This window comes from Balaenoptera borealis, assembly GCF_965194805.1.
Source record: "Balaenoptera borealis genome assembly, chromosome: 11".
In the NCBI taxonomy this organism is placed as follows: Eukaryota; Metazoa; Chordata; class Mammalia; order Artiodactyla; family Balaenopteridae; genus Balaenoptera; species Balaenoptera borealis.
The window spans coordinates 52,659,900-52,682,641 of record NC_138868.1 but is presented as its reverse complement, the minus strand read 5'-3'; the positions used below and the strand labels follow the sequence as shown (position 1 = coordinate 52,682,641).

Below are 22,742 nucleotides of genomic sequence, written 5' to 3'. Positions count from 1 at the left end.
TGTGATGATTTATTTTTATTTTTCAGAATTTTTTCATTTGTGCCTGGTTATGGCTTGAAGTGTGTGTTCTTCCCATATTCGTATGTTGAAGTTTAACCTCTAGTACCTCAGATGCAACTGGTTAAGGTGAGGTCCTCCTGGGGTAGGATGGGCCGCTATACAGTATGACTCGTGTCCTTATAAAAAGGGGAAATTTGGACACAGATATACACAGAGAGAATGCCATATGAAGGTGAAGGCAGAGATCAGGGTGATGCTTCTGTACACCAAGGGATGCCAAGGACTGCCAGCAAACCACCAGAAGCTAGGGAAGAGGCTTGAAACAGATTCTTTTCACAGCCCTCAGAAGGAATTAACTCTGCCAACACCTTGATTTTGGATTTGTAGCCTCCAGAACTGTGAGACAATAAATTTCTGTTGTTTAAACCATTCAGTTTGTGGTACTTTGTTATAGCAGCCCTAGCAAACTAATACAATGCTTAATATCACTTTGCAACCAAATCTAGAAATATAGCACCTCCTGACAGCTGTAATGGTTAATGTGTATTTCCTGTCAAACTATCAATACTAAATATCAACTGACATTTGATTACTTACTACAGATCAGACACTGTTGTAAGTACTTTACAGTCTTAACTAGTTTAACCCTTAAAACCAACTCCGTGAGATCTTTGGAGAAGTGGTTGATTTCAGGGCTGGGGCAGGGAAAATACAAAATAAGCTGGAGAATATTGTGGTGCCAGAAAATAAGGAAGTGTTTATGAAGGGATGGGGACATGTTGAAAGGGCACAGGAGCCAATGTGAAAGAGCGCCCAGTAGGGAAAGTTGGAAATTTTTGAGCAACAAAATAAATAATGGTGATATTGGATTATAACCCACATAATTAAGATATTTATGAATACATATTTAAATAAATAGATAAGAAAGGACCGCTCTTGTAGTAGATAGAATGAGGGAAATAGAAAATCACCACTGGAATACCACAGTGCTAATTGCTACAGGCAAGATCCATTTGATGAATGCTAAAATCAGAGGGCAAAATTTTGTGAAGACACAGGATATTTGAATAATCTCAAAGTATCTTCCTCAAGATATTTATTATTTACAAGGGGAAAAACAGTAACTTATGGTAGAGAAACTGTGGAGATTGCCATAATCAAGTGATCAAGGTTAACATCACTAGGAATAAGACATTAATATGACATCATGTATTTCTTTTATGATGCACTGAGAAAGGCACATCAGTTCTGTGGTGGTCTTGTCAAAAATGTATGACCTCATTCTAATGAGAAAACATTAGACAAATCTAAATTGAGGGACATGACACAAAATAACTGACCAGTTTTCTTTGCACGTGTCGAGGTCATAAAAACAGGAAAGATAGGAAATGTCACCGATGAGAGGAGACCAAGGAGGTTTGTAACTTTTCTGTAAAATAAAAAGTTGACATAGAAAACAAACTTATGGTTACCAAGGGGGAAAGGTGGGGAGGGATAAATTAGGAGTTTGGGATTAGCAGATACAAACTACTATATATAAAATAGATAAACAACAAAGTCCTACGGTATAGCACAGGGAACTGTATTCAGTATCTTGTAATAAGCTATAATGAAAAAGAATATAGCAACAACAACAACAACAAAATATATATATATATAAAACAGTCACTTTGCTGTATACCAGAAACTAACACAACATTGAAATCAAATATATTTCAATGAAAAAAAGTTGAAATATTCCTATAAGATAGGTACTACTGTTATTCTTATTTTACCATGAGGAAATTCAGGCACAGATAGGTTAAATAACTTGTCTCAGTAGTATATACAGTTAGTAACTGGCCAAACTTGGGTTTCAGCTCAACAGCCTGGTTCTAGAGCTCCAGTACTAAGACACTAAACTATACAACCTTTCCTTGATAAATTTTGTATAGGTAGAAGATGTGCAGAAAGTACAGGATACTTTTGTGTTCCCAAAACCATAAGAGTGAAAAAACTGTAATCATCTCTGGAAAGTTGAGCTACATGAACTAAATGTTAGATAAGATTAAGTGTTTCTCAGGTATTTTGCTATACTGGACTTTTGTAATTTATATGACAAAATTCTTAATACATGTAACTTACAGTTAAGTAGAGAGTAAGATAAACAAATTAGTTTTAAAATTCAGTGACTTTGAGGACTTCCCTGGTGGCTCAGTGGTTAAGAATCCACCTGCCAATGCAGGGGCACGGGTTTGATCCCTGGTCCAGGAAGATCCCACATGCCGTGGAGCAACTAAGTCTGTACACCACAACTACTGAGCCTGCGCTCTAGAGCCTGTGAGCCACAACTGCTGAGCCCGTGTGCCACAAATACAGAAGCCCGTGTGCCTAGAGCCCGTGCTCTGCAACAAGAGAAGCCACCACAATGAGAAACACCACAACGAAGAGTAGCCCCTGCTCGCCACAACTAGAGAAAGGCTGTGTGCAGCACCGAAGACCCTACGCAGCCAAAAATAAATAAATTAATTACAAAAAAGAAAGTTTAAAAATTCAATGGCTTTGATAAAATTTGCTTTGTTGATGATTGTGTTACTGGCTGACACTGAATAAGAAGTAATAAGAATCACTTCACATGTTGCTTATACACAAGGAAAATCATAGGTTTGTTTAATCATGGAATTAAAATGTGATACTCAAATGAGAATTGTCCAGTCACATCAAGAAGGCAAAAGTACAACTGAAAAAAGTCTTTGGATTTGTAATATCTTACAGAAAAGATAATAACTTGTTAATTTGCAATTCTAAGATCTGAACAATAAGAGAAAGGCTTAAGCTGAAACAGTGAATTTTTTTTTTAACATCTTTATTGGAGTATAATTGCTTTACAATGGTGTGTTAGTTTCTGATGTATAACAAAGTGAATCAGCTATATGTATACATAGATCCCCATATCTCCTCCCTCTTGCATCTCCCTCCCATCCTCCCTATCCCGCCCCTCTAGGTGGACACAAAGCACTGAGCTGATCTCCCTGTGCTATGAAACATAGTGAATTTAAGTCATATATATGGAAGAATTTCCTGACTGAAAAGGTTGTAGAAATATTAAGAGTGGGTTATGAAATCACCTGGAGATATTTCCTTTTTTATTTTTATTTTTTTTATTTTTTAAAAAATTCTTTATTTATTTATTTTTGGCTGTGTTGAGTCTTCGTTCCTGTGCGAGGGCTTTCTCCAGTTGGCGGCAAGCGGGGGCCACTCTTCGTCGCGGTGCGCGGGCCTCTCACTATCGCGGCCTCTCTTGTAGCAGAGCACAGGCTCCAGACGCACAGGCTCAGTAGTTGTGGCTCACGGGCCTAGTTGCTCCGTGGCATGTGGGATCTTCCCAGACCAGGGCTCGAACCCGTGTCCCCTGCATTGGCAGGCAGATTCTCAACCACTGCGCCACCAGGGAAGCCCCGATATTTCCTTTTTTAAACAGAGAAATGATTTCTTGGAAGAGCTAGGCATACTCAGACGGAACCAGGAGTATACCTACAATACTTAACAGTTTTCTAATTTGTATTGTATAGAACCATATTTGTTGATAATTAAATATTCTTGTTAGTTTTAGTTGGTCTTCCTTGCCTCAATATATACTTCCTTTTATCAGAACTTCTTCTTTTTTTTTTTTTTTTTTTAATAATGGAGACATTCATTTGGATTTTCCTACAGGATGGTAGTTATTTTTAGTAGCTCACACTTATTTTTTTTTTAATTTATTTATTTATTTATTTTTGCTGTGTTGGGTCTTCGTTTCTGTGCGAGGGCTTTCTCTAGTTGTGGCAAGCAGGGGCCACTCTTCATCGCGGTGTGCGGGCCTCTCACTATCGCAGCCTCTCTTGTTGCAGAGCACAGGCTCCAGATGCACAGGCTCAGTAATTGTGGCTCACGGGCCTAGTTGCTCCGCGGCATGTGGGATCCTCCCAGACCAGGGCTCGAACCCGTGTCCCCTGCATTAGCAGGTAGATTCTCAACCACTGCGCCACCAGGGAAGCCCTATCAGAACTTCTTGATGACTGAATAAATTTATATAATACAGAATAAATTATATGGCATGGGTTGGGAGTGGGACAGGAAGAAAAGTATTAGAACATAATGCTGTATGAAGTTTTGTGTGTATGGTGGCACAGGAGTATTAAGTACAAATGTTAAAGTATTGTTGGAAGAAAAATGAATAGCCACGGTGTTCAGGATAAGATTAGTTAGGCTTTGATTGAAATGGTCATTTAAATTGCCTTTATATAGGAGGATATAAAGAATGTACTGTTAGGGATTTTGAAAACTATTTTGGAGAAATAAGCTTAGCTGAAGAGATTTGAATGAATACAGAAGAAATACAAATACAGAAGGAATGCTGTTCTAAAATTAGATATGTCTAATCTTTCTATGAAAAGGAGCTATTTTAATTTCCGGAAACTAAATAGCTTCCAGAAGTATTGATCATAAATGGGTAGGAATATATGAAAGGGTGCTAAAATATGTCTTTGGACAATGTAAAAGAGCTACGTAAGTGGACTATACTCTTTCTCTGGAGTTTTGGGTTACCCTCAGTACAAGGAAGATACAACAACTTGAATGCTGACCAGATGAGACATTGAGATCCTGATCTACTATTTGGAGATTCTGCCTTTTTTTTAAAATTCATTCATTCATGCATGAATGAATGGGTCTTAGTCTTAGTTGTGGGGTCTTAGTTGTGGCCCGCGGGATCTTTTTTTTTTTTTTTTAGTTGCGGCATGCATGCGGGATCTAGTTCCCTGACCAGGGATCGAACCCCGGCCCCCTGCATTGGGAGTGCAAAGTCTTACTCATTGGACCACCAGGGAAGTCCCTGGAGATTCTGTCTTTAAAACAAAACAAAAACTACCTTGAACAAAATATTAAAGAATTTATCCTCTATACCTAAATGATATATACTTGTATTGTAAGGTATATGTATTGCCAGTTTTAAACCCCATGAGAGCAAAGACTTTAGTTTCTTTATTTATTGTAATTTTTAAAAAAATTGGTATGCTGGAAAATGTGTTTTACTAGAGTTGAAGGGAGGGTATTTTCGAGCTTTGTTTTTCTTTCTTGGGTTTTTAGTTTTGATTACTTCATTATTGTATTATTGAGAAATGTTTTTCCAAAGTCAAAACTTATTTGCTTAAATTTTGCTGTAGAAAAGTTAAGGTGCACATTAAAGAAACTACACTCACAGTTTAGAGAAAGACTTTTAATCTGTAACACAGACACTATGATAGTCTTATTAAACTGTTGCTTCATCCTCCTTCAAAGCATGTGTCCTTTATTCTCCATAAAGAAAAACAAAAGGTGTATTTTTTTTTTGAACAGACCAACCTATGATTGCTTGCTTTTTTCACTCTTAATGACAACTTTTTAATGAACAGAAAATGTTAGTTTTAATGTAGATAGATGTATCAATCTATAAAAATCTGTGATTTTTGTGTCCCATTTAGAAGTTTTTCCATAGCCTGAGTAATGAAGATAGTCTCCTCTATTATATTTTAGAAATTTTGTTTTGTGTTTTGTGTTTTGTTTTGCTTTGCCTTTCACATTCAGGTTTATGATCCAACTGAAATTGATCTTTGTGTGTACTATGAAATAGATGTCAGGTTTAATTTTTTTCAGTGTGGATATGTAATTATCCCAACATCATGTATTTAAAAACATTTCTTTTCCTCAGTGCTCTGCCATGTCGGTTTTATAATGACCAACTGTCTATAAATTCATTGACCTGGTTCTGGAATTTCTATTCTGCTAAATGCTTTGTCTACCCTTGCAACAATACAAAACTTACTCACTATAACTTAATATAAAAATTACTGATTTACCAGAGAGAAAATCCTCCCACCTTATTCTTTTTATTTAAGAATGGCTTGGCAATTCTGGCCTTTGCAACCCTGGGGAAGGTTTTTAAAATAGAGCTTCAATTTCTTTAAGATTTTCTTTTTTCTTATTTTTCTAGGACTTTGTACATTTCATCTACTGTTTCAAATTTATTAGTGCAGATTACTCATATTACTCATGTTTTTATGTCTGCAGGATCTGTAATCATGCTTCATTAATTTCTAATACTGGTTATCTGTACCTTTCATTTCTTCTTGGTAAGACTTACTGGAGGTTTATAAATTTAATAGTTTTTTTTTTTTTTTATTTTAATTTTATTTATTTATTTATTTATTTTTGGCTGTGTTGGATCTTTGTTTCTGTGCGAGGGCTTTCTCTAGTTGCGGCAAGCAGGGGCCACTCTTCATCGCGGTGTGCGGGCCTCTCACTGTCGCGGCCTCTCTTGTTGCTGAGCACAGGCTCCAGACGCACAGGCTCAGTAGTTGTGGCTCACGGGCCCAGTTGCTCCACGGCATGTGGGATCTTCCCAGACCAGGGCTCGAACCCGTGTCCCTTGCATTGGCAGGCAGATTCTCAACCACTGCACCACCAGGGAAACCCAATTTAATAGTTTTTTGTTCAAAGAACTTAAACAGCCTTGGTCAGCCTTGTTGACTCTCAATTGTGTGTTTTCTGTTTTATTTCTGCTCTTTATTTCCTTTCTTATAGTTTCTTTGGTTTATTTTGCTGGTCTTTTCCAACTTCTTGAGAGAGGGATATATAGCTCATGTTTAGTTTTTTTTTTTTTTCCCCTAATATATGCTCATATAAGTGTGTGTGTGTGTGTAATTGTATAAATTTCCCTTTAAGTACTATTATAGTAGTGTTTTGGAGATTTGCTCTGCAGTATTTTTGTCATTCAGTACAAAATGCTTTCTAATTTCTATTTTGATTTCTCCTTTGACTCATTGGTTATTAGAAGTATATTATTTTGAAACACTTGGGGACTTTCTAGTTTTCTTTATATTTTTGATTTCTACTTTAATCGTACTGTGGTCAGAGAATATATTTTCACTGTTTTTAATTTTCTTGATATTTTTCTTTATGGTCCATATGTTATGTCAGTTTTAATAAATATTCCCTTTGTGCCCGAAAAGAATGAATTTGTTAGGTGCAGAATTCAATATATGATCACTAGATCAGTTTTGTTAATCAAGTGGTTCAAATATTGTGTGTCTTTATCGAATTTTTGTCTATTCTGTTATTGAGAGAGGTATGTTAAAATTTTCCATGATGATTGTGGCTCTGTATATGTATCCTTGTAGTTTTTCCATTTTTAACTTATAGGTTTTTGAGACTTTTTTTCTGGCCACACCACGTGGCATGCAGGATCTTAGTTCCCCAACCAGGGATCGAACCTGTGCCCCCTGCAGTGGAAGCACAGATTCTTAACCACTGGACATCCAGGGAAGTCCCTGGAATTGTTATTGTGTTCTTGGTGACTTCAACCTTTTATCGTCATCAAGTGTTCCACTATTTCTAGTAATGCTTTTTGCCCTAAAGTTTACTTTGATGTTAGTATAGGTATACCATCTTTATTTTGGCTAATGTTTTCATAGTATTTATATTTTTCTGTCCTTTTTAATTAATTAATTTATTTTGGCTGCCCTGCCCGGCATATGGGAATCTTAGTTCCCTGACCTACCAGGGCTTGAACCCATGTCCCCTGCATTGGCAGGCAGATTCTTAACCACTGTGCCACCAGGGAAGTCCCTCTATCTTTTTACTTTCAACATTTTTGTATTCTTATGTTTCAGATGTGGCTTAGTAGTCATCTAGTTAAGTTTTGTGTTTGTCCGGTCTGATAATTGTTTTAAAAATTGGAACGGTTCCATTTAATATAATTATATATTTGGATTTAAAATAAATCTACCATCTTCTCAGTGTGCTTTCTTTTTGTCCTGAGTGTTCCTTTTCCTCTTCTTGTGTTATTTGAATTTGTAGTCTTTTAAAAAATTATTCCATATTCTTTATTAATTGGGAAATTATACAATTTTTTTTTTCTTTTTCTTTTTGTGATTAGCCCAGAAGTTGTGGCATGCAGCCATGACTTTAAAAAGTTTACAGGTAATTGATTCCTTTACCCTTCTGGACAGTGCAGGGACCTTGGCAGTCTAATTCTACTTACCATTCTTCCTTCTGACTTGACTTACTATGTGTACTTTAAGTGTGTGTGTGTGTGTGTGTGTGTGTGTGTGTGTGTGTGTGTGTGTAAAACCCCATAAGATATTATTTCAGAGAGTGATTGTTTAGATTTTTTTTTTACAAGGAAAACTTTTTATTGAAATGTAACATATAGAAAAGCATATGAATCTTAAGTGTACAGCTTGAATGAGAAAAATTGCTAGTTATATTGACCTGAATATTTCCATCCTTACGAAAGTTATTTCTTAAATTAATTAGTGAAGTTGGCCTTCTGGTTCTAAAACCTCAGTTCACTGAGTTTTATCATAAGTGTGCCCCTGTGAGCTATATCTACTTTCATTTTTCCAAGAATGCAGACTCTGGACAACCTTAGTGAATGCTGTCTACTTGATGGTTTCTTTCATTGATTATTTCATTTAGTGCTAGGCAGGGACCAACATTGAGTATAGCCATGAACAAGATAGATGAGGTTCCTGTTCTACAGCTTATCATTTGTAAGTTAGGAGAGGTAAACTAGTAAATAAATGCACAAACAAGATAATATGAGTTAAGTTCCTTATATTGCCATTTTTTTCTTATTTTTCCCCGTAAGAAGGAGTGGATCATGCTTTTCTACACTTAGACTTAAAAAGTTTTTGAGTAAAGTTAATGCTGGAGAAGCTAGTCTTATGCTAGTACTTATTTTGAACTTCCCACTGAACTGTTCTTTGAGGGTACAGATTATTTCCAAGTCATCTTTTTAAAAACATTTTTTGTATTGAAGTATAGTTGATTTGTGTTAGTTTCTGGTGTATAGCAAAGTGATTCAGTTATATATACGTATGCATGTATGTATGTATATATATTCTTTTCCATTATGGTTTATTACAGGATATTGAATATAGTTCCCTGTGCTGTACAATAGGACCTACTTACTTACTTATTTATTTATGGTTGCATTGGGTGTTCGTTGCTGCACGTAGGCTTTCTCTAGTTGGGGTGAGCGGGGGCTACTCTTTGTTGCGGTGTGTGGGCTTCTCATTGAGGTGGCTTCTCTTGTTGCGGAGCACGGGCTCTAGGCACACGGGCTTGAGTAGTTGTGGCTTGCGGGCTCAGTAGTTGTGGCTTGTGGGCTCTAGAACACAGGCTCAGTATTTGTGGTGCACGGGCTTAGTTGCTCTGCGGCCTGTGGGATCTTCCCGGACCATGGATCGAACCCATGTCCCCTGCATTGGTAGGCGGATTCTTAACCCCTGCGCCACCAGGGAAGTCCCTAGGACCTTTTTGTTTATTTTATATATAGTAATTTGTATCTGCTAATCCCAAACTCGTAATTTATCCCTCCCCCAGCCCCTTTTTCCCTTTGATAACCATAAGCTTGTCTTCTAAGTCTGTGAGTCTGTTTCTGTTTTGTAAATAAGTTCATTTGTATCATATTTTAGATTCTATATATAAGTGATATCATTTGGTATTTGTCTTTCTCTTTCTGACTTACTTCACTTACTTAGTATGATAGGTCCATCCATGTTGCTGTAAATGGCATTATTTCATTCATTTTGATGACTGGGTAGTATTTCATTGTGTATATGTACCACATCTTCTTTATCCATTCATCTGTCGATGGACATTTTGGTTGCTTCCATGTCTTGGCTAGTGCTGCTATGAACATTGGGATGCATGTATCTTTTTTAATTAGTCCAACTCGTCATTTTATCCTTAAGATACATTCATAGATGAATGTTAACTTTGTTGTAGGAATAAAATAAAAGCCCTGCTGCCATCTAAAATACTTCTAGAAATACAATCTTAGGCTGAAAGTAATTTTTTTTTTTTTTTTTTTTGGTCGCTCCGCATGCCTTGCGGGAATCTGAGTTCCCTGAACAGGGATTGAACCTGGGCCATGGCAGTGAAAGCCTGGAATCCTAACCACTAGGCCACCAGGGAGCTTGGCTGAAAGTAGTTTTGAGAGGTAATTTAGTTTTTCTCTCCTCCAGGCAGAACCACATCTGGTACTGAGTTCATAAGTTCATAATGTAACCAGGAAAGAAAAGTTCCACAAAACTGGGTTACATGAGCAAAATCTCAGAGGCTCCAAGGAACCTGTTATGCTTGAAGAATAACCAATAGCTGTCCATCATTGTCAGATGGTATTTGTGTTTGGCAAGGTTAGGAGATGAGACTAGAAAGGCTAAGCTCAAGTTTGAATGCCTGCTAAGGATCTTTAGCTTATGGAGACTGGGGAGCCTTGGAATGTTTATAAATTGTTGAAAGGTATCTCTGGCAGTATAGAGGATGGACACTTTCTTTGCACAGTGTTTTATTCTCTTGTTCACCCTCTTTCAGCCGTTGTAAACTCCTTTGCATTCAAGGCCTTACTTACATTTGTTTTTCATTCTCATCCTCCAACCTCCTTGTTTCCTAGCACTTGGAAGTTTTGGAATGAAGTGAGAAATAGTAGCCATCCAAGAATTAATATATTTGTTTATGTTTTATTCATCTTTGATAAGAGTAGCCAGTGGGTCGTTACCTTTATGTGAATATCTTTTCTGTCTTCACGTTTTGTGTAGTCAAATATTTTTGTTTTTACTTTGGATGTCTCCATTTCATCATCTTGGAAACTCATATCATAGGTCTAATGCCTTTAACATAAATATTATTATAAAGAAATAAATCATACTTATTAAAAAACAACTTTTGAGCCATAGATGTGAAATTACTTATTCAGCAAATATTTTATACAACCAAATTCATTCTCCCCGTTTTTGAATGTGATTGTACAAGTGTAGTTGTAGTTCTCTTCTTCTTTTTTTTTTTTTTTTAAATCATCTTTATTGGAATATGATTGCTTTACAATGGTGTGTTAGTTTCTGCTTTATAACAAAGTGAATCAGCTCTACATATACATATATCCCCATATCTTCTCCTTCTTGCATCTCCCTCCCATCCTCCCTATCCCACCCCTCTAGGTAGTCACAAAGCACCGGGCTGATCTCCCTGTGCTATGCGACTGCTTCCCACTAGCTATCTGTTTTACATTTGGTAGTGTATATATGTCCATGTCACTCTCTCACTTCATCCCAGCTTACTCTTCCCCCTCCCCGTGTCTTCAAGTCCATTCTCTACGTCTGCTTCTTTATTTCTATCCTACCCCTAGGTTCTTCAGAACCTTTTTTTTTTTTTTTAGATTCCATATATATGTGTTAGCATACAGTATTTGTTTTTCTCGTTCTGACTTGCTTCACTCTGTATGACAGACTCTAGATCCATCCACCTCACTACAAATAACTCAATTTCATTTCTTTTTATGGCTGAGTAATATTCCATTTCTTCCTTTTTTTTTTTTTTTTTTTTTTAAGCTTTAGGAAAAACGAAATCTTTATTCAATTTAGGTCTTTAGAGAAAAGCTACTAACTTTATTGAACTTCAGTGTTGTTGACTAGGTTTGCTGCATTGGAGTAATGTTAGCTTGGTTTAATCGATTTTCTCTTTTGCTGTAGAATTGCATCACCTAGGTGAGACATCTTAGCTGTGATATTGCAGTGAGTTTTGCTTGCAGCTGAGCTTTTTTGCTGTGGTCCCTAGGTACCTTTTTCAGGTGTCTTCGTTACCATGATGGACTACAGATAGTGTTGTTTTTGTGTGTTTGTTGTATTTTTATGCTTAACTCTTACTAAAATCATAGCATCTGATTTAAGGTACTATTATTATCATAGCACATTAATCTTTTATAAGGGCTTATTTTTGGGGGAAAAATTAGAAAATATAAATATCTTCTCTGTTTCAGTATTATCTGACCAATATAACTGACCAGATTATGAAGCAGTTCATAAATGTTCATTTATATAGGTTGTAGAATAATTGAGACTTCTCCTTTTATGCAAACATTAGTCTTATAATCTTTGAATCCTAAGTACTCTTGAAGAGTATATTATGTGAGGAATTACTTTACCACTTACAGAAGTTATCTCTTAAATTAGTATACCTTGGTTTTCTAGAGGCCCAATAATTAGTTCCTCTAATCTTTAATATATTATCAGCCCTTTTTTTTAGTTATCTTTGGTGCTCCAGTATTAAAATTATTATACATAGTAAAATTTACCATTTTAACTTATTTCTATGTGTACAGTTCAGTGGCATTAAGTATTTCACATTGTTGTACAATAATCACCACGATGGATTTTATTTATCTGTCTATTTATTTATTTATTTATGGCTGTGTTGGGCCTTCGTTGATGTGCGCGGGCTTTCTCTAGTTGTGGCGAGCGGGGGTTACTCTTCATTGTGGTGTGCAGGTGTCTCATTGCGGTGGCTTCTGTTGTTATGGAGCACGGGCTCTAGGCGTCCCTTGCATTGGCAGGGGGATTCGTAACCACTGAGTCACCAGGGAAATCCATGATAGATTTTTAATAACAGCTTTATTGAGATGAAATCGTACATCACACAGCCCTTTTTTCCCTGGAATCTGAGGAGCTCTCGCAGATTTTGATTTCCCACTCTAGAACTCGTATCTAGATCACCATGGTGACGGAACAGAGGTTGATGAGAGCTATTAGAGGTTTTTTTTGTTTTTTAATTAATTAATTATTTATTTATTGGCTGTGTTGGGTCTTCGTTTCTGTGCGAGGGCTTTTCTTTCTAGTTGCGGCAAGCAGGGGCCACTCTTCATCACGGTGCGCGGGCCTCTCACTATCGCGGCCTCTCTTGTTGCGGAGCACAGGCTCCAGACGCGCAGGCTCAGTAGTTGTGGCTCACGGGCCTAGTTGCTCCGCGGCATGTGGGGTCTTCCCAGACCAGGGCTCGAACCCTTGTCCCCTGCATTGGCAGGCAGATTCTCAACCACTGCGCCCCCAAGGAAGCCTGCTATTAGAGTTTTTTAATTCGTGGACCAGAAGTGATGAAACTCCAGTCGAATGTTGCCGTACCGATTCCGAAAGACCATCAGGTTCTAATCAAAAGTCCAAGCGTGTAGTGTAAACCCAGTGGACACACAAATTCACTCTTGTACCTGCAGTAGAAAACCACTTCTACCTTATACTCCTGGATTAGATGTGGCTGGGATAATAGAAGCTGTTGGAGAATGTGTATCTGCTTTCAAGAAAGGTGACAGAGTTTTCACTACCAGCACGATCTCTGGGGGCTACGCAGAGTATGCTCTAGCAGCCAATTACCCTGTTTACACACTGCCGGAAAAACTGGACTTTAAACAAGGAGCTGCCATCAGTATCCCATATTTTACTGCTTATTGAGCTCTGCTCCACAGTGCCTGTGTGAAAGCTGGAGAAAGTGTTCTGGTTCATGGAGCTAGTGGAGGAGTTGGGATAGCAGCATGCCAGATTGCTAGAGCTTATGGCTTAAAGGTTTTGGGCACAGCTGGTACTGAGGAAGGACAAAACACTGTTTTGCAAAATGGGGCCCACGAAGTGTTTAATCACAAAGAAGCTAATTATATGGATAAAATTAAGAAATCTGTTGGTGAAAAGGAGTTGATGTGATTATTGAAATGTTAGCTAATGTAAATCTTAGCAATGATTTGAATCTTTGTCACATGGAGAACGAGTAATAGTTGTTGGCAGCAGAGGTCCTGTTGAAATAAACCCACGGGAGACACCATGGCAAAGGAATCTAGCATAATAGGAGTTGCTCTCTATTCATCCACCAAGGAGGAATTTCAGCAGTTTCCAGCAGCCCTCAAGCCGGAATGGAAATTGGTTGGTTGAGACCAGTATTAGGTCCTCAGATTCCATTGGAGAAGGTGGCCCAGGCTCATGAAGATGATATTCAAAGCAGTGGGGCTACTGGAAAAATAATTCTTCTCTTAAAATGATTAAACATTTCATAGATTTCCTGTGTAATTAGAGGTCTCTTACCTCAGTTTTATGTACACTACATTTGCTTTAATTAGTATTCATTTGATTTAGTGAGTTTCTTATATTTAAAAAAAGATTTATCTTTAGAGCTCATAGGTATTGGAGTGCAATTTATTTTATAGCTGGCAATAAAGAATATTGCCTTCTACCTCTCATCAAGGAATTATTATAGTAGGAAATAGAATGTTAGTGGTCACTTGGCATTGGAGTATATTACAGAAATTCCTGACTGATACTTGATCATTAATTCCATACTTTGACTAAAACATGCTAATTCAAAATAAGACTGGTTGATTTCCAAGCCTACTTCTCCTTATAAAGCTTCTTTAGTCTCTGATTAGCTGAGAACTATATTGGACTTTGAAGATTTTCTGGACTAAACGAGACCCCATTTCCAAACTAATCTCATCTAGATCTACAAGTCTCTCAGAAGGGCAAGATAAACAATGTCTAGATAAATTTGTTAGTTTTCCAATATTTCCCAATGTATTAATGACATTCACTAGTTTAAAGATTGATTACCAATGATCCATGTATTCTGTGAGGACAGCAGTCTTATCTTTGGTATAATATGATACTAGGTACAATTTCCAAAAAGATACTTATTGATTGATTAAACTTCAAAGTAGATTTAGAATTATCTGTTTATATGATGGGGATCATATATTTTTATTTAAATGTATAAACGAAATTAACACATTAAGAATGATCTGCTTTTGTTATAACATGGTAACTGCAATAAATTCTAGAGGAAATTAAAAGTTTTTTAAAATAATCATATACAATTCACTCATTTAAAGTGTACAATTCAGTAGTTTTTAGTATATTCACAGTTGTGCAACCATCACCAATATCACTGATGAACAGAGAGAGATGCAAAACTCAACAAAATACTAGCAAAAGAAATCCAACAATACATTAAAAGGATCATAACCATGATCAAGTGTGATTTATCCTAGGGATGCAAGGATTTTTCAGTATCTGCAAATCAATCAGTGTGATTCACCACGTCAACAGATTGAAGAATACAAGCCATATGATCATCTCAATAGATGCAGAAAAGGCTTTTGACAAAATTCAACACCCATTTATGATAAAAATCTCCAGAAAGTGGGTATAGAGAGAACATACCTCAACATAATAAAGGCCAGGTATGACAGATCTGCAACTGACATCATACTCAACGGTGAAAAGCTGAAAGCATTTCCTCTAAGATCAGGAACAAGACAAGGATGTCCACTCTCGCCACTTTTATTTAACATAGTTTTGGAAGTCCCAGCCACAGCAGTCAGAGAAGAAAAAATAAAGGGAATCCAAATTGGAAAAGAAGTAAAACTGTCACTTTTTGCAGATGACATGATACTATACATAGAAAATCCTAAAGATGCTACTAGAAAACTACAAGAGCTCATCAGTGAATTTGGTAAAGTTGCGGGATACAAAATAATTTCACAGAAATCTGTTGCATTTCTATACACTAACAACGAAAGATCAGAAAGAGAAATTAAAGGGAAAAATCCCATTTACCATTACATCAAAGAGAATAAAATACCTAGGAATAAACCTACCTAAGGAGGAAAAAGACCTGCACTCCGAAAACTATAAAACGCTGATGAAAGAAATCAAAGACAACACAAACAGATGGAGAGATATACCATGTTCTTAGATTGGAAGAATCAATATTGTGAAAATGACAGTGCTACCCAAGGCCATCTACAGATTCATTGCAATCCCTATCAAATTACCAATGGCATTTTTCACAGAACTAGAACAAAAAAAAATCTTAAAATTTGTATGGCAACACAAAAGACGCTGAATAGCCAAAGCAATCTTGAGAAAGAAAAACGGAACTGGAGGAATCAGGCTCCCTGACTTCAGACTATACTACAAAGCTACAGTCATCAAAACAGTATGGTACTGGCACAAAAATAGAACTATAGATCAATGGAACAGTATAGAAAGCCCAGAAATAAACCCATGAACCTGTGGTCAATTAATCTATGACAAAGGAGGCAAGACTGTACGATGGAGAAAAGACAGTCTCTTCAATGAACGGTGCTGGGAAAACTGGACAGCTACAGGTAAAAAAAAATGAAATTAGAACATTTTTTAACACCATAATAAACTCAAAATGGATTAAAGAGCTAAGTGAAAGACCAGATACTATAAAATTCTTGGAGGAAAATATAGGCAGAACACTGTTTGACATAAATTGCAGCAATATCTTTTTCGATCCATCTCCTAGAGTAATGGAAATAAAAACAAACAAATGGGACCTAATTAAACTCAAAAGCTTTTGCACAGCAAACTATAAACAAAACAAAAAGGCAACCCAGAGAATGGAAGAAGGTATTTGCAAATGATGCATCCTGACCAACAAGGGATTAATCTCCAAAATTTACAAACAGCTCATATGGCTCAATATCAAAAAAAAATCCGATCAAAAAATGCGCGTAAGACCTAAATAGACATTTCTCCAATGAAGACATACAGATGGCCAAGAAGTACATGAAAAGATGCTCAACATCGCTAATTATTAGAGAAATGCAAATCAAAACTACAGTGAGGGACTTCCCTGGTGGTGCAGTGGTTAAGAATCCACCAGCCAATGAAGGGGACACAGGTTCAATCCCTGGTCCGGGAAGATCCCACATGCCACGGAGCAACTAAGCCTGTGCGCCACAACTACTGAGCCCATGTGCCACAACTGTTGAAGCCCACGCACTCTAGGGCCTGCGTGCTACAACTGCTGAAGCCCACGTGCCTAGAACCTGTGATCCACAACAAGAGAAGCCACTGCAATGAGAAGCCCGTGCACCACAACAAAAAGTAGCCCTTGCTCGCCGCAACTAGGGAAAGCCTGCACACAGCAACGAAGACCCAACACAGCCAAAAAAAAAAAAAAAAAAGATTTTTTTTTTTTGAATAACCTTAGATACCTATTTTTTGTCGTTTGAAAAAGAGTTGAGTATCAGTTCGGCAAAGGTGTTGTTTGCTTAGTGTGATGTGACAAGCAGTGTCAAACTCTGATGATGTGGACTAAACAGGACAATTATAGAGCTTATGATCAGGGAAAACAAGCATTAAGCAAATCATAAGTTTACATACCATTTTACAGAAGGTTTTGGGGTAAACAACAATAAATTTACAAGGATCCCATATTGAAGAATCATATTTAAAATGCTTAATAATGAAAATTTAACCTTTTGAGTAAAAACTGTTTCAACAAACAAGCTATTTTATATTTCTTCACTATATATTTTATTTATAATGAAGCCCCTTTGCTTTTCTCCACCACTGTTTCCCCCACCACTATTTTGCCTTTTATCTCTTCAGATTTTTAGATTTACTTTTTATAGATTCTGATCAGTGTTAAATAATAGTAGAATGTGTATTGTTCCTGACTTTACTATGATTGGTTCTAGGGTTTTGCCTTTAAATACATATGTATTCGTATATATAAAAAATATTTTGGAAAAACATATACCAAAGTTTTAATGTTAGTTATGTATAGGTGGTAGGATATACCTAATTTTCACTTTGTTCTTGGTCTTTTCTGTGTTGCCCGCTTTGTAACATGCATTTTGCTCTTTTATATAAAAAAGGAGGGACATGTTTCAAAACAAAATAAAAACTGTATGTACTATTTACTAATGAAGAAATGCATAGGTCTACTCATTGCTCCAAAAAGAGACTTCTTCCCAAACATCAGTTTGCTTTTGACCAGGGTCTAGGGAAACTAGCTTTAGCTGTTCAACCTGCTATTTTAGATTCTTTAAAATAAGACGTTTGGGAGTAGGTGATTTTATGGGATTCTTCCTTCTTTGGCTCAGTTTTTTCCTCAGGTTTTCATATGGCACATGGATGGAGGACATTTTACGAGGCCACGATCAGGTCTCTAAAAATCAAAAGTTGAAATCAAAAGTTACTTAAATTTGGGGCTTCCCTGGTGGCGCAGTGGTTGAGAATCTGCCTGCCAATGTAGGGGACACGGGTTCGAGCCCTGGTATGGGAAGATCCCACATGCCGCGGAGCAACTAGGCCCGTGAGCCACAACTAGAGAAAGCCCTTGCACAGAAACAAAGACCCAACACAGCCAAAAATAAATAAATAAATATATATATATTTTATTTAAAAAAAAGTTACTTAAATTCATACAAAAATATGAGTGACTAGGTATTGGTTTTTTTCTCCCAAAAATATTTACATTTGGGAGAGCATTTGAGATATTTATTTGCTCAGTTCTTTTCTAATTGATATAATTTCTTGTATTCATTTAGTATTTATTGAATCTATGTCAAGCTACTGGAGATATAGGAAAATTAGATATGGTTCTTGCCCTTGAACACTGTGCCCATTGGTAAGGATATTGGCAGTATACCACTATTTTCTACCTAGTGGCACTTTCATGTGGATTAACTTAAAAATACCAATACAAAGTAGTATTATGAATCTTTGGGATTGCCCTGCCAAAGAATAGAGATCGGATCCTGAAATGAGTTTCAAAACAATTTTCCATGTCATTTCATTCTTACTCTTAAACAGTCGAGTTCTTGCAGCCCCCATACCTCTCCTAGAACTCTTCATATTTAGTTTTTATACTTCCCGAGATTAAGCTTTGATTCACTGAATGAAGTGGACCTGACCCTCATTTTCCCCAGGTTACTGTCCAGGAAGTTAACTATAATTTCTTCCCAGTGTAATCCTAGTTCTTTTTGTTAGGGCTCAAGTAAATATCTGCTTGCCTTTTGTGAATTAGAGATGTCAGCATAACTGATTGTTTTCCTCCATCTTTTCTCTTCATTTTCCTCACCTCTTAAATCAATAAATATTCTTTTACCTGTGCTCTCAATTTGAGAGATTATCTTTTGTTTGTTTGTTTGCTTGAGTTTTTTTTATAAGGAGGGGGAGAGGAAGAGGAAGGGGGGTGGGGAAGAAGAACTTATTTAGTTGTTTTGGCTGCGCTGAGTCTTAGTTGCGGCACACGGGATCTTCATTGCAGCATGTTTAGTTGCAACATGTGGGCTCTGTTTGTGGCATGTGGGCTTATTAGTTGCGGCCTGTGGGCTTCTTAGTTGCAGCATGCATGTGGGATCTAGTTCCCCAACCAGGATCGAACCCAGGCCCCCTGCATTGGGAGCGCAGAGTCTTACCCACTGGACCACCAAGGAAGTCCCGAGATTATCTGTTGTTAAAGAAAAACATTTCAACAAACTCAGGGCTGTATGTTTGTAAATTATTGTTAGTAGAACCATTGCAGATATTTCCCAATGAATTGAATTGCAGTTCTCTGTAGAAAAATTGCTTGAGAACCCAATTTAATGTGTTAACTGAATCAATCTTTTTTTTCTTTTCATTTCAGTTGGAAAGACATCACTGATTACCAGATTCATGTATGACAGTTTTGACAACACCTATCAGGTATTTTGTTTTTGCCAACCTACTAGTTGTCTCTTATGTGTTACAAGTAATACTCAAGGTCCTTTTAAAAATGCATTTATTTATATTCAGACATGGATATAAAAGCATTTTCTGTAATCTGTAAAATTCTATATAAATACGAAGTATAACTGATGATGCTCATAGTCCTCAACTTTTTCATTTGATTTCTTTAGCTTCTGTTCCAAAGTCTATTGAAAGATTATTGCTAATACCATCTGGGATAGAAGTAAGAGTGATTATAGCTATTCTCTTGGAGAGATTTCCTCCAAGTCTAGGATTCTATGACATTTTCATCTATACTTGAAGTCAAGAATAAGTGAGTACTATAATTAGAAATCATTAACAGAAGGAGATTTGGGAAGTTCACACATATGTGGAAAATTAAATAACTCATTCCTAAATAACCAGTGGGTCAAAGACAGTCACAAGGGAAATTAGAAAAATACTTCGAGATAAATTAAAAAAAAAACCCACAGCATACCAAAACTTACGGGATACAGCTAAAACAGTGTTATAAGGAAAAGAAAAGATACATTAAATCAGTAATTTAATCTTCTATCCTAAGAAACTAGAAAAAGAAAAGTAAACCTAAAGCAAGCAGAAGTAAGAAACTACTTTAAAATGTAGGTTTTATTATTCAGGTGTGGTGAGGCTGACATATCAGGAGATGATGGCCATTGTAAAGATAGTTTACTATACTCACAGATCTCAAGAGGAAGGGACACTCCAGACCATAGGAGGGGGGCACATGGAAGAAGTACTGGTATTGGTCAGGAGGTGAAGGGGCGGGGGCAGGAAATAATAGGCACTAGCCTTTATTGTGATTTCTGTGGGAAGGATGGGTAAGACCAGGTGAGGAAATATAGGATTGCCTACTTCAAGTAATTTCACTGGTCTCTGGGCTGTAGGGGCTGTTCCTAGTTGTCTGCTACTTGGCCCTAGTGTGATTAGGGCAGGGGAGTAATGACCCTGAGTGTGATAGAGGAGGTGGTTGGGTTATGGGTTTGGATTGGTTGGTTTTCATATGAAAGGCCCTCCACAGGCAAGTTTTACTTCTCTAGGAATTGGCAAACCCTGGGATGGCCAGTCCCTCCAGTATAAGGAAGGCCCCAGGTGTCAAGACAACAAAAATACAGAGAATAAAGACGTGCTTAATTCAGTAGCTAATAAAGATTAGAGCAGAAATATATGGAAGAGAGAACAGAAAAACAAGAAATTCAGTGAAACCAAAAGTGGTTCTTAGAGAAGATCAGCAAAATTGACAAACCTAAAGTTAGACTAATCAAGAAAAAAGAAGGCTCAAATTATTAAAATCAGGAGTGAAGGAGAAGACCTTACAGAAATAAACAGGATTATAAGGGAATACTGTGAACAGTTATATGCCAACAAATTAGATAACCTAGATGAAATGGATAAATTCCAGGAAAGATACAAACTACCAAAACTAACTCAAGAAGAAATAGAAAATTTGAATATACCTATAATAAGTAGATAGAGTTAGCAATCAAAAAACTTCTTACAAAGAAAATCGCAGGACTAGATGGCTTCACTGGTCAATTCTATGAAATATTTAAAGAACAACACTAATACTTCATAAACTTCCAAAAACAGAAGAGGAAGACATACTTCCCAACTTATCCCATGAGGTCAGTATGGCTCTCATACCCAAACCAGGCAAAGGCATCAAAAATAAAACTACAGACTAATATCCTTTATGAATATAAATACAATAGTCCTCAGCAAAATACTACTGAACTGAATCTGGTAACTAATAAAAAGGGTTCTATACCATTTACCAAGTAGGATTGGTAGGTTAGTACCAAGATTGCAAGGTTGGTTTAACATACAGAAAGTGATGTAATACGCTATATGAATAGAATAAAGGACAAAATCGGGAATTCCCTGGCTGTCCAGTGGTTAGGGCTCTACACTCTCACTGCTGAGGGCCCGGGTTCAATCCCTGGTCGGGGAACTAATATCCTACAAGCCACGCAGTGTGGCCAAAAAGAAAAAAAGAAGCCACGCAGTGTGGACAAAATCACATGATTATTTCAATAGACACAGAAAAAGCATTTGACAAAATTCAGTAACCTTTCATGATGAAAACACTTGGCAAATTAGGAATACAAGGGAACTTTCTAAATGTGATAAGGGGCATCTCTATGAAAGACCCACAGCTAACATCAGACATAATGTTTAAAGGCTGAATGTGCTCTCTTTAAGATCAAGAAAAAGACAAGGATGTCTGCTCTCAGTTGCATATGTATCTAAGTTATATGTGTGTATGTATCTTAGTTTAAAATGCTTAATTGTGAAACGAAAATCAAAGAAAAAGCTAAAAAGAATAAATTAGTAATCTCCATACCAGGTACTTTCACTGGGGCCCTAAGCACATTATAAATCTTTTTCTGTATTAACTTTTTTGCTGCACGGCCTATGGGATCTTAGTTCCCCAACCGGGGGTCGAACCCATGCCCCCCGCCCCTGCAGTGGAAGCGCAGAGTCCTAACCACTGGACTGCCAGGAAAGTCCCTGTATCAACTTTTTGAAATATTCTTATTGAAATAAAATTTTTAAAAATCCCCTTTACTTGAAGTATTTTATATCTGTATTACTGTGTAGTTAGTATAAAAACTTGATTTCAATTATTTGTCTTAGGAGTATATCAAATGTTGATCTGATTAAAGGAATGGTTAATTTCCATAGTAATTAACTGCCTCTGTCTCAATTATTAAACCATTTTTTATTTTTCAGAAAGCTTTTAGGGTAAATATAAAATCTGAATCCTGTCCTTTTTAGTATGTATTTTCCCGTATTTGAAATATTTATTTTATTTCAGGGATATGCCTTCTGGTTTGAACACTAAGAAAACTGAAAAACTTGGGCATTTGTTTTCTAGGAAAAAGTTTGTCCAAATTTGTACAATTTGTCCAAAACCATCCAACTACTAAATGGTAGAACTAAGATGTAAACAAAGGTTTTTCTAATTGATCTTTGACAAAGGAGCAAAGGCAGTACAAAGGAGCAAAGATAGTCTCTTCAACAAATTGTGCTGGGACAGCTAGTCATCCTCATGCAAATGAATGTAGATACAGAGGTTATTCTCAAAATGGACCTAAACACAGACCTAAATGTAAAACTCTGTAATAAACTACTGGAAGGTAACATTGGAGAGAACCTAGATGATCTTGCATATGGCAGTGACTTTTTAGATACAACACCAAAGGCATGATCCATAAAAGAAGCAGTTGATAAGCTGGACTTCATTAAAATTAGAAACTTCTGCTCTGCCAAAGACAGTGTCAAGAGAATGAGAAGACAAACCATAGATCTGCAAAAGGCGAACATGACAATAGACTGTTATCCAAAATATTCAGTGGGATCTTATAATCGATAGTA

General features: G+C 36.8%; 1 protein-coding gene and 1 pseudogene across 4 annotated transcripts in view; both read left to right on the top strand.

Annotated features, from left to right (window-relative positions):
* Positions 1-22,742, top strand: part of RAB6A (RAB6A, member RAS oncogene family) — a 77,585-nt gene that overhangs the window by 13,940 nt on the left and 40,903 nt on the right. For 2 of the 3 annotated variants that reach the window (XM_082343243.1, XM_082343244.1), the window contains exon 2: positions 19,264-19,322. In XM_082343243.1, the coding sequence (XP_082199369.1) occupies positions 19,264-19,322 (59 nt within the window). Of the gene's footprint in view, positions 1-26; positions 127-19,263; positions 19,323-22,742 lie in introns of all 3 variants that reach the window. The other variant, XM_082343245.1, reaches the window with a different exon arrangement.
* Positions 26-19,246, top strand: LOC309606298 (zeta-crystallin pseudogene; annotated as a pseudogene). Its single transcript, XR_014249640.1, has 2 exons — positions 26-126; positions 7,934-19,246. The product of XR_014249640.1 is annotated as a zeta-crystallin pseudogene (transcript).